General features: G+C 48.6%; 1 protein-coding gene across 1 annotated transcript in view; it reads right to left on the bottom strand.

Moving 5' to 3' along the window:
* Shc4 (SHC adaptor protein 4) overlaps positions 1-5,728 on the bottom strand; it is a 100,685-nt gene extending 94,957 nt beyond the window's left edge. The window contains exon 1 of the mRNA XM_027421953.2: positions 4,357-5,728. Within this exon, the coding sequence (XP_027277754.1) occupies positions 4,357-4,953 (597 nt within the window). The 5' untranslated portion in view covers positions 4,954-5,728. The remainder of the gene's footprint in view (positions 1-4,356) is intronic.
* Positions 5,729-12,202: the final 6,474 nt, after the last annotated feature.

Below are 12,202 nucleotides of genomic sequence, written 5' to 3'. Positions count from 1 at the left end.
AATTCAGAGAGTCAGCTTATTGGCTCACAAATCAGACACATCCTTGGACAGGAGACATCAGGAGGGAAGGAACAGGCTGTGATATTTACAAAGCAAAGGAAGAATCCCTCAACTCATGTAGAGCTGCTGAACACAAGAAGGCCCATGTCAGGAGCAGACACAGATTTAAGATGAGTTCCACACACACACACTCCCCATTGGAGCAGGCCTTAATCCAGCTATTTCTGTTTCTGAAGGAGAGGGTTTGGCCATGGACACCAAGTAGACTGCTGTATGAATACAGTGTTTGAGAGTAGAGGGGTGTACCTGTCACCACAAAACACCAAGAACTGTTGGCCCTCACCAAAGCTACCTCTGGAAGAGCCTTGGTAGAGAACTGGCCCTTCTCATGTCTTCGAGTGAGGCTTTCTGACTCCCTAACTAAAGTTAGGGAGTTTCTGACTCCCTAAAGTTCTGTTGCATAAACCACCTAGTTTGTGCCACTTGCCACAGGAGCCCTGGGTAGCTATTTCAGTTTAGGAAAATGGTGGAAAGAGGCGAAGCAAAGTGCGGAGTCTTTTATCATGCTGATGCACAGCCAGGCAGGTGTATAAGCTGATCCTGGGAGAGCCCTCTCCAGCAAAGCATGGCCCTTCACCTACTTTGCCCCATCAATAAGCTTCTAGGCAATATGTCTGCCGGAGGTGTGTGTGTGTGTGTGTGTGTGTGTGTGTGTGTGTGTGTGTTGCTAATGTGAAGAGAAGGGGGTGAGAGTAAGGCAGACTGGATGGGAACCTCCATCGGTTACTTACTAGCCATCATGCACAGACACCACAACTCTGGGCTGTTTAGAGAAAATAGTCCACTGCAGAGGATAGTAGCAAGGATAACTAGTGGAGGTCAACAGGCACCTCTTTCTGCCTTATATTTGACTTATGTTAGGGCCAAAGAGTGGTGGGAAATAAAACTAACATTATAGGAGAGAGGCAGGAGTCATTAGATGCTGGTGAAAGAGAGTTTCAAGAACTTAGGGCTAGCCCTTTTTGATCCCCATACTCACTGCAGGTTGTACAGAGCACCTCGGAGATGAACATGGGTATCTGTTGATGACTAAGGTATCTTGGGCAGACCTCAGAGGGATGAGACTTTGTCTTATGGTGAAGACAAAAGTCACCATTAAACACTATGTAATGAACTTCACCCATTCCAGTACTTTACCCAGACTACAGCCTTGTTTCTCCATTCCTGCTTTGGTATCTCACAAAAAAATGGGTCATTAGGCCACCTTCCCTGAGAGGCTTCCAAAAGAATCAAAATCCCAGCTAAAGGAAAATTAAAAATAGGCTCTTAGGAGTCATAGCAACATTTTTGATAGCATTACGAATTCTACATCTTAAGACCATGAGAAGAATATTTTTTAAGGTTGTTTAATCCAAAGTCAACTCTAGCTTAGGGTGGATGGAAAATGAAGCCTGGGTTGCAATGAATGAAGATGTCATCCCAGTGCTGATTCTGTCCCAAATGGTCTCCACCCAAGAGACTGCCTTCCTGTTGATCCCGCTTTTATTCTCTCCACGGCATCACTAACATTTGGAACAGGATGCTGACTTGTCTATTTATTAAAAACTCCACAGGGACGAGACCCATTCTGATGCTTAGAGTTTGTCTGTTTTGTTGACCAATGTCCAGTTTCTACAACAGTTCCTGCAATGGGACTGGTTCACAATATGCTTAGTCAGACAAATGAGTAACTGGGACTAGAGGGCAACACTCACATAAGGAGGCAGAACACGGGGGGGGGGGGAGGTCCTTTCACCTATAAAATTTGCACCTAAGTCCTCCCAGGCCCCATGTCTACTTGCATTTCAGATCATCTCTTGATCCCCTGACCTGAATCTATTGCCCCAAGCAAGCCTTTATTCACATCTTCCATGTGTTTGTGCCTGTAGACAAGAGTACAGCCATCATGGTGCATCTCACTAATACAATAATTTCCACTGAAAAATTAAGAGGTTGCTGCTTCATTTTAAAAAATTGGTTCACATCCCAATAGAATTCTTGGGAACAGAAGGCCAGCCAGGGTGGGGCCCTGTGAGGAAGAGAGCTAAGAATGGTGTATAGGAGACAGACTTGAGTCCAGACCACACTCTCCTTCTGATTGAAAAGTTACTTCTTCAGAATTCATTTTCCTCCGAGACATTTTAACTTGATAACATGACAAATATAATCATTTTGTTTTTCAAGTTAGGATCCAGAGATACACGTCACAACATTGTAGCAATATTGTAAGTTCATCTGAGTCATGGGGTCAGCACTTCTCCTGGAGTAAGTTATTACCATTGTGAGAAGACAGCTGGCCTCCTCATTAACAACCCAGAGACACTGCTAAGGGGACCTCCAGGGGACATGGACATCACCCAGCAACTCTTCACACTTAAAATTATACAGGTATGTGAGTGTGGGGAGCCAGCAGCGGGGTTGGGGAAGAAGGAAAGGTGAGGCTGAGGGTAGGAATCTGAAGCAATGGGCAGGTGCCAAGGGTACAGGTTTGGGAATCACTCCAAACCATAAAGGGTTGGCACCCTGCAGCTTGACAAATGTAAAGCACTTGTGGACTTTCCGCAAACACCCAATCCTAACCAGGATGCTGCTCCCTGTGGAGGGCAGGAGCTGGGCTCCACATGCTCATCTTCCTTAGGGGCTGTACCAATTCATCCCCAAAGCCTGTTCTCTTTGCAATCCTCCCAGCATCCATCATTAACTGCCTTAAGATCCATGTGGTCGGTTTGCTACACAGTTACTCACACTTCAGTTTCTACCTTCAGTTCTGACTTTTTTTTCTTTTTTTTTTTTTCTTTTCTTTTTTTTTTTTTTTTTTTTTGGTTTTTCAAGACAGAGTTTCTCTGTGTAGCTTTGGTGCCTATCCTGGCACTCACTCTGGAGACCAGGCTGGCCTCGAACTCATAGCGATCCGCCTGCCTCTGCCTCCCTAGTGCTGAGATTAAAGGCATGCGCCACCAACGCCCGCTAGTCCTGACTTTTTGAGCTTAATGCTGAGCAGAGGAGACTGCTCACCTGTATCCCAGCACCTCTAGCTATCACTGTTGTAATCTGGTACGTCTAAAGTAAACTTAGGAATCCCCTTCCCTAATTCACTCTGTTTCTGTCTCGGGCACTGTGTCACCCAAGACTTGACTTTAGAAGTTGCCCTTCATTCACCAATCTTCATCCTAACTCATCTGCACCCTCCAGGAAGAATAGCAAGCATTCTTGCTGGTCTCAGGCATGTCTTCCTGCTCCCACAGGAGCTAAATACACCAGCAGGTGGAGTTTTTAAAAGTTACATTCATGATTTGCTTGCTAACCTATGAGGGTCTTTCTCACCAGTGTTTATAGCTCTTCATTGGCCTTTGGGGAAGCTTTGATGAACATTGTCTCTTCCCTGCTCTAACTTGTTCAGTTCCTGAGGACTATGTGCGAGCCATCCCCCTGACCCCCCACACCCTTCTCTCACTGTTCAGGACAACCCCTTGCTTTCCTGAAGGCCCCACAGCGACTTTGATCCTATTCTTGTATCTGTCAAGAATCTCCTACCATGAAGATCTGACATTGTCATGGCACACCTCATAAATCTCAGAAGCCAACTACATCTCCCTTTCCCAGGTTCCCCGAGGGTTCTCACAATACACATCAATTGCTAAACATCACCCTCCGGTTATCCTCCATGCACACACTGAGATCTGAGCTCTAAAAGACAGGCTGCACCTCTGCTTACTCAGGGTTGGGCAAAGACAGATAATGCCAGTGAAGACCCTGGCTTTAGACCTAGAGCACAAATCAGGCCTACCTTCTCCTGTGTACTCAAGTGTCAAGGCTAGTTCCAGCCAAAACACTCAGGTCTTTGCCAGGCTTTCAGAAGAGCTCATTAAATATAAAATTTTAAAAAAAAATTAAACCAAGTCAAGTCCCTTGTATACCACACTTTCTTCTCTTAGCACAGAAATCTCTACTGTATTCACCTCAAGTATAATATAACCTATTAGGTTTCAACTATGAATCCAACGAGAAATCCTTGACACTGGACCAGAGAAGACCAGAAGTTGCCATCTTGTCTGTCTCTATGAGAGGCTATGTCTGCACCAACAGCTGCCTCCCGGTTAGCAGAAATGGCTCATACCCTTGGAGCAAGGAGAGGGTCTGACTGACTCTGATACATGTAAGGTCCCTGTGGGGGATATGTAAGGCCGATTCTCCCCTCTGTAGATATGGTAGCTATGTCTTCCTGCAACCTAGAGCCCAGGCAGGTAAGGTGAAGCCCCGACAGTGGGCAAAGCTGCCGTCCTGACAGTGCTCAGGGAACAGACCTTAGGGACTTACCCTCACACAGTAGTTCAGACCGGACCCCAACAGGTGCTGCGGAGAATGCTTATCCTGCCTACTCCTGGGGATTGGTTGTCCAGGGCCAGGCAGTGGGCAAGCATCAGGAGACAAGGGGGTTGTCCTGCGTCCCACCTGGTCCGGATGCAGATGCGGATGCGGTGTAGGAGCAGGCCCAGTCCTGTTTAGACTGGTTTCTGGGGAAGCTGGACTGCTTGTAGCCTGATCCTGGCTCTCTTGGAGCTTCAGCCGGGGTACCTCTTTGGTACCCAGGCAAAAGGTTTTCAGACTCAGAAAAGTGACTGGGTTGGCCAGCTTCATGCTTGCCATACGGGGGATCAAGGTGCACAGCGCAGTGGGGCTCTCCTGGGTGGGCACAGTGGCATCTTCAGCCGGCAGGTGAGGGGCCAGGGCTGGGTAGGGAGGCGGCGACGAGCCCTTGTTTCCAACCGAGCCTCCGGAGCTCCCTTCATCCAAAGACGTGATGGACTCATTCCGAAAGCGGCTGTACTTGGCCCTGTGAAGCATCCCCAGGTGCCCAAAGAGTCCTACATACAGAGCGAGTCCTGCCTGGCCGTCCTGGCCGCGTTCTCGCATAGCCTTGGAAGTGCTGAGACGGGGCACCGAAGCCTGAACTGCTTCGCTGTCCGGTAGACCCACAAACACAGCCACCTTTCACTTCTGCTCCGGTGGCCACCCGCCCGGGTCCCTGACTTCTCAAGGATGATAGCCCAGGAAGATGCCTCTCTGGCTCCTATAGCAGTCCCTTCCCGGCCCTGGCAGAGGCCCCGGGGGTCCTCGCCCCGGAGTCCCCCAGGCTGGGGCAGCGGGTGCCACCACGCCTCTAGCCTTAGCAGAAAGATTTACCCCCGACTCCTTCCCTCTGCTCTCAGGAACTTTCAAACCTGCCCCCTCCAGCTCCCACGGGGCGGGGCAGCGACTGGCCCATTAACCCTTTATTTGTTCCCGTGATTGCTCATTTCAAAGGGAAAAATAAAAAAGCACATAAGAGTCAAAGGGCCTTCTGTATGGGCTGGGGTTATGACGGCTGCCCTCTCTCGGAGGATCTTGGTTCTGGGCCACCAGCCAGGAGTCCTAGCGACGGGCGCTGGTCCGCATTGTTCCTCCTGCTTGAGGTCCGAGCATCCTCGGTGCAGCTCGGGTCGGATCCCGGCCGGCCCACCCCTTCTCAGGACGCCCTTCCCTCCCGGACCCTCCTGCAGTCTCCTTCAGGAGCCTGTGCCCAGCAGAACGCTGAGCTGAGAGGATGATACGCAAGCTGTTGAAATTTTTATGAATGAACTTAGCCGAATGAATTTCCCTCGTTGTGTGAGAGCTAATAAATCTGTGAATGGAGCCGAGAATAGCTGCAATTGACTGACCGGTTTGGGGTGGGGGTGGGGGGGTGCTGCTTGGTTTTCGTCCAATCAGGCTGCAGCTTCATGAGTCATGCACAGTGAATATACTAAACTAGTAGCCGGGAGAAACGAAGCCTGCCCAAGAGGAGGGAGGGTGGTATCTGAAGAACAGGTTAAAAGTAAAGGCAATCTTTGCTCCTGGATCGGTATACCGGGAACCAGAAGATTAAAAATCGATTTCCTTTCTTGTTGAGATGGGGAGGAAAGAGCTAGAAATTACATATATTGTATCACGGACATTAGGGCATACGGTACACAAGTAACTCTTGTGCGAAGCCCACATTCATTTTTCTTAGCAACGTAATTTTTTTTTTCAATTGATTGCCGCTCCATCTTCCGTCTGGTGTAATTTCCTGAGCACATCAAATGCCCCTGGAAGAAGACAGTGAAGGCTGAGCACACAGGAAGCCAGAGCCCCAGCTGGGCAGGGGAAATGCAGGTTCATTCAGGAGCTGAGCAGAGGGAACGGCTGAGACCCTGGGGTGGGGGTAGGGTGAGATCCCGGGGAGGAAGCCGCTGAGATTGCATTTCTCTGTGAGCCTTGGCTCTAGTACCTGAGACTATTCATGAATTCAAATACCAAGGCAGCAGCCAAAGAATCTGGGAAGAGGGCCACCTCATCTTCCCACCGACCACAGGCTCTCTTAGCTCCTGAGTGCTCAGGACTTAGTCTGAACTCCGTGGCCATTGAATGAACACCGGTTTGGATGAACCGGTGCCCGTGATCAGGAGGATAGCCACCTCAGCCCTGCTTCCTTTGCTCTCGGGCTCAGGACGGCTTTTCTGCATCCTGTCAGCGTGTGCTTTTCTCTGGGAAGGTCTTCTGTAGCTTCATACGCCTTCCTTTCAATCCTAACTGACTTCCTTCGTGCATCTCCACAGTTGGCAAAATTAAAAGGAATGGCTAAATCAGACCCATGCACCCAGGACCTGGGCAGACAGGATGGAGGCAAGACTGAAATAATCTGCTTGGTACTTCTGGCTTCTCTGGATTCCTCTGTCGTCAACCCTGTTTTCTCCTCCCCACCCCACCCCTCCCTTACTTATGCCATGCCACAGGAACATCATACTGCCTTGAGAGAGTCCCTTGCCCTCTGTCTATGAGAAGTGGCTAGTGAATGGTGTGAAGAGCTTTTGAAATAACCTTAATCTCTGGAAAGTCTTGGCACAATGCTCCAGAGAGTATCTGCCTCCCTAAACGTATTGGGCAGTGTTTTTTAAAAGGCCACTGGAGGGCCTGGAGAGAGAGCTCAGCAGTTAACATGTACTGCTCTCTCAGAGGACCTGAGTTGAGATCTGTGCCAGGCACCTCACAGTACCTCTCTACCTGCAGGGAACCTGAGGCCCTCTTCTGGGCTCCATGGCCACCTGCGCACACACACACACACACACACACACACACACACACACACACACACCAGTACTTAAAAGTAGTAAAATAAATCTTTAAAATAAGTAAAGAAATGGCCATTGGAACCAGGGTGTCTCCACTAAAGCAGTGTTCCTACCTGCTAGAGTGTACTACGCCATCTTGGGCAATCAAAAAGAAAAAGTACCACAAAGTAGGGGATGCCAAGAAAAGATACTGTCTCAAGAAACTGTTCCCAATGCTCGCATGCACCAGGGAAAGGTGGTGACACTGTAGACTTCTACAAGGCCTAGTGAGGCTGTCCTGCCTGTAGGCCCCAGTGACCTGGAAGGCCCTCTCATCAAGCTCTAAGTCATGCTGACCAGACCAGCATAATAGGGCATTCTGGAAGCTGCAGGCAGAGCTCAGTGGGAACAAACAGATAAGAAAGCAAACATAACCACTGTGAGACACTTCTTTGTCCTGGGAGCCTGGGAGACCTTGACCTGCAAAAGCTGTCCAGCAGCCCCAGAGAAGCCTGGTTAAGGCAATGGGCTCTTTTGCAGGTAAATAGGCGGGCAAGAGGGCCAATATATCATCTCCCACTAGAAGCAGGAGCAAACACAACACTAAGTAATGTTCACTGGAGCTGCTGCAGCTGAGCACCCACCCGCTAGCTACCAGTAATCTGGCAGTCTTAGCAACTGACTGTGCCAGTGCTATCCTACACATGAGCAGACATGAAGGAAAGCAAGATCAGCAGCCTAGCCCTGGTTGCTGAGTAATGATCCCACCAGGATGCCTACTGTATCTACTGCCTCCTGAAGACCAGAAAACCCACATCTAGATTCTGGCCATTGTTGAGACCACAGGCATCTGATTATTCCCCAGAGCCCTGGCAAACACTTGAGGGGGAAGAAGTGGGGATTTCTTCTTACAGGTTCCAGAGTTGTAGAGAAGCCTAACCAAATCTGCTGTCTGAGACTAGCCAGAAAGTAACTGCTCTGCCACCGATTTCTTTCCTCTCTCTACTCTGCAAAACTGCCTGGAGGAAAGAAAGTGCATGTAGCCCACCAAGGACTTCTTAGAAGTGAGAATAACACCAGACTAGAGGTTATAAGAAACCCTGATGGCCAGACCACTATCCACACACTGTGCACTTGGCAGCTTGATGTAGGGAAAGACCCTTAGCTAGGCTGGCTTGTTGAAAATGAGCTGTGGAAATGAGCTCCTCAGGGGACTGGGATAGGAGGATACAAGTTCAAGGCCAGCCTGAACTAGAGTGAGTTCAAAGCTAATAACCCAATAACTTAAAAGGAGCTAGGACAAGGTGCTTGCCCGGCATGCATGAAGCCATGGGTTCAATCCTGACTGCCATTAGGAGAGGGGGAGGAAAAGCTATTAGCCTGGGAGTTAAAGAGCCAGGGGCAAGCTGTTCTGTTTTCTCATCTGTCTGGGGACATCTGGGTGACAATAGTATGTGACAGGCTCTTACTGCCCAGCAGGTTCGAAGGTGAGTGCTTCGCTACTGCACCTGCTGCCCTCTGTCACTGCTGTCAGTGTTGAAAACGATGCCCTCACAAAGGTCTCATTTTGTTCTGGCCACCAACACTGCAGAGTATGGAGCTTTTATTCCACATCCTCATGTCCCCACGTTAAAACCATAGAATGGTTGCAGCAATCTCGATAATGGCTTTACACCACCATGAGAGTCTGCATCTCCCTTTCCCCAAATAGTTACTTTTATGTAGCTTTTCAAAAATGTTCCCCGGCGCAGCTGAATGTTGAAACTTGCAGCTACTGTGAAAGGCTCCACAAAGATAGTTATCAATACCTCGCCTCCCATACTACCATGTGTCTGTCTTAGGACCGACTAGAAGACTGGGAGGACTGACACACATACCTCCTACGACTGTTCCCAGGCTTAAAACACAATGATGTTCTTTGCTTTTAACTTTCTTCTTTCTCAAGGCTGGGTTTTCTCTAGCTGTTCGCCCATGTCTACTCTACTGTTCTATTTTAAGAGCAGATAATTTGTTTCCTCACTTTCTCAGGTCCAGCAAGATTGAATACTTTGTCCCAGGGTAGCTCCTTCTCAGCCATTCCTAATTTACATGGCTTAATGAGATTTGGGACAACTGAGCAGATGAAATAGATGACATTCTAGACTTTGAGCAGGGAATTTTGAGGACCTTGGGATGAGGTGAATGGATGTTGCACATGAAATACAAGAACCTATTGTGGACAAAGAATGGACTAATTGACCTATGGGAAATCGACACCTTTGTGTTAGTTAAATTGATAAATTTGGGACAGATCTTTTGTTTTGTTTTTTTTTATTCTTGATGCCAACATAGTGCCTTTTTTGTGTTACGTCAGAAAAAAAGGGAACGTTTTGCACCTGATATTAAAAACAAACAAACAAACAAACAAAAACAGTAGGCCCAGCCTGGGTTGAAACTTACTATTTTTCCCTTAAAGCACATCAAGGTGAAAAGAAGGACCGACCTGGTGTAAGGATTCAGGCATTATGCTGGCCTGCCCCTGTCACCTCGCAGAATGCACTCAGGCAGTACTTTGGTCAGCCCAGGGTTCCATGAGTGCTAGTCTGCTCGCAGGTGCAAAGTGAAGGGACCAGCCCCCCATTTCGGCAGCCATGACAGTAACACGTGCTCGCTATGACCTTGTTTTAGTCACTAGAGGTTAGGTGCCTGCCTCGTGACAAGGAACCAATCAGAAGTTAGCTGGTGGCGCTATGCTTTACGACCCTGGGTGTACTTTAAGGACAAGTGCACAGCAATGACGCGCAGAGCATAGCACCCACCCTGGGAGGGCCTATGGGCCATAACAACCAGTTGGCCAATCAACACAGGGCAAGCCCTCCAAGCCTGGAGGCACACCAATCCTGAGCCTGTGAGTACCCCTAGACACTCCCCTTATGCTGCCCTACAAGATCTCTCTCTGCAGCCGGTTCGAGCTGTCTTTTGTAGCCAACCGCTATGGTGGGTGGACAAAAGACCCGAGCTAACATGGGGTTAGCTCATTAAATTACAATAAAGCCTCATGCAGTTTGCAGCAAGCTCTCGAATCCGCCTGGTGATTGGGGTGACCGCTGTCGTGGCCTGGGACCCCGGATACCTGAGTTTTCTGGGGGTCTAACAAAAGGACCCCTTTAAAAGACAGACCTCTGTCCACTTATGTCTTACTGTTATTTCTGCTCTCTCTCTCTCTCTCTCTCTCTTGCTCTTCCACTCTCCTCCTCCTCTCCTCTCTTTCTCTCTTCCCCCTTTGATAAACTCCACGCGGTTAATGTATCTCCTGGTTCTGTTTCATGTTCCATCTCCATCTCGAGCAAAAGAACGACACCTGGCATGAGAGAGCGAGACTGACCAGAAAGCCAGGTGTTGAATAGCTCACAAGCTAGGCCCCTGTGTTTTCCAAAGCTACCTACATTCTCAGGTCTATCAGCATCAGGGAAAATTGAAAATGAAAAGCTCTCAGGCCACTGCATAGTATGTGGGTCATGGCCAAAGAAACCCGGAACCGCATCTAAAGGCATGAGAGCATGAGTTAAAAGAAAATAACTAGCTGCAAGGTGGTGGTGCACGCCTTTAATCCCAGCACTCAGGAGGCAGAGGAGGTGGATCTCTGTGAGTTTGAGACCAATCTGGTCTACAGAGCAAGTTCCTGGACAGCCAGGGCCACATAGAGAAATCCTGTCCCCCCAAAACAAAACAAAACAAAACAACAAAAGCTTCTAATGAAATGTTGGAAGAGATGAGAGGGAATAGTAGTCACCATCCCAGCACGGGGCATAGATGTGAACATCTATAACTCTAGCTAGTGGAGAGGCTGAAGCAGGAAGTTCATCAGTCCGAGTCCTGCCTGGGCTGCAGAGAGAATTCAAGGTCAACTTTCACAACTCTGCAAGAGCCTGTTGCTAAATAAAGAGTAAGAAAGAGGGGCCAGTAAGATGGCCTTGTGTAGGCTGTTGCCATCAAGCCTGAGGACCTGAGTTCAGTCTCAGGGACCCACATGGTGGAAGGACAAACTGAAACCTGCAAGCTTCCCCAGTGACCTCCACATGAGTCTACACACACACACACACACCACACACCACACACCACACACACTCACACACACACACACCACACACCACACACCACACACACACTGAACAAACAAACAAATAAGTCTAGAAAGATGGCTCAACAGCTAAGTCACTGGTTGCTCCTCCAGAGGACCTGGATTCACAGCACCCACATGACAGCTCACAACTGTCTACAACTACAATTCCAGAGAGGTTAGTTTGGTGTCGTGTCACAAAGAAGGGCTCAAACTCTGCCGCCACATGGTAACTTGGTGAGCTTCTCTCTCTACTATGCCACTTACAACCAACATCAAATAATGATTCTATTGCCCTATCACCCAATTTGGTCTCTAACTTGGCAGGCTCACTTCACGATGACTCTCCTGATAGATTATATGAACTTGGTGTTTCCTTAATTTCTGGTTGAAATCTACCATATGGGCAGGTTTGCCTCTTTTAGGATTTTTGTTTGTTTTTGTTTTTTGAGGCAGTGGGTCTTGCTGTGTAGCCTAGGTCATCGTAAGGGAACAAAGCTGGTGTGTTGGCATAGATTTGTAATCTCAGCACTCCAGAGGCTGAAACAGGAGAATTGTGAGTTCATCCAACTAATGCTAAGTGTTGCCAAATTACTTTCCCTAAAGTGAGTTTAGCTGGAAAAGGCTTGTGGCATAGAGAACTCAGGGCCCCTTAGTGCTTCCTCTGGGGGAGTCAGAGGACTTTAGAGATTCATTTTACAAACTTTATCTCTGTTGGCCCGCCACTCCCTTGCAGAGACTGAGCTGAGAGTGGAGGGGCCTCAGAAGAGGTGACAGGAGCAGGACATGCAGTTTACGGAGCTAGTGCAGGGCCCAGAAAAGAAAGGCAGGCCTGGTATGGTGCCCTAATCCCTGCTGAGCTGGTGGAGGTGCAAATGGGTGACACAACTACTTGTGTAGGCACCATAGACAAGGCAGGCTCCTGCCAGCACACCATCATCAAGCCTGCTGTTAT

This window comes from Cricetulus griseus, chromosome 6, assembly GCF_003668045.3.
Source record: "Cricetulus griseus strain 17A/GY chromosome 6, alternate assembly CriGri-PICRH-1.0, whole genome shotgun sequence".
In the NCBI taxonomy this organism is placed as follows: Eukaryota; Metazoa; Chordata; class Mammalia; order Rodentia; family Cricetidae; genus Cricetulus; species Cricetulus griseus.
Note: the sequence above shows the minus strand (reverse complement) of the source record. Positions and strands in the feature narration are given on the sequence as shown.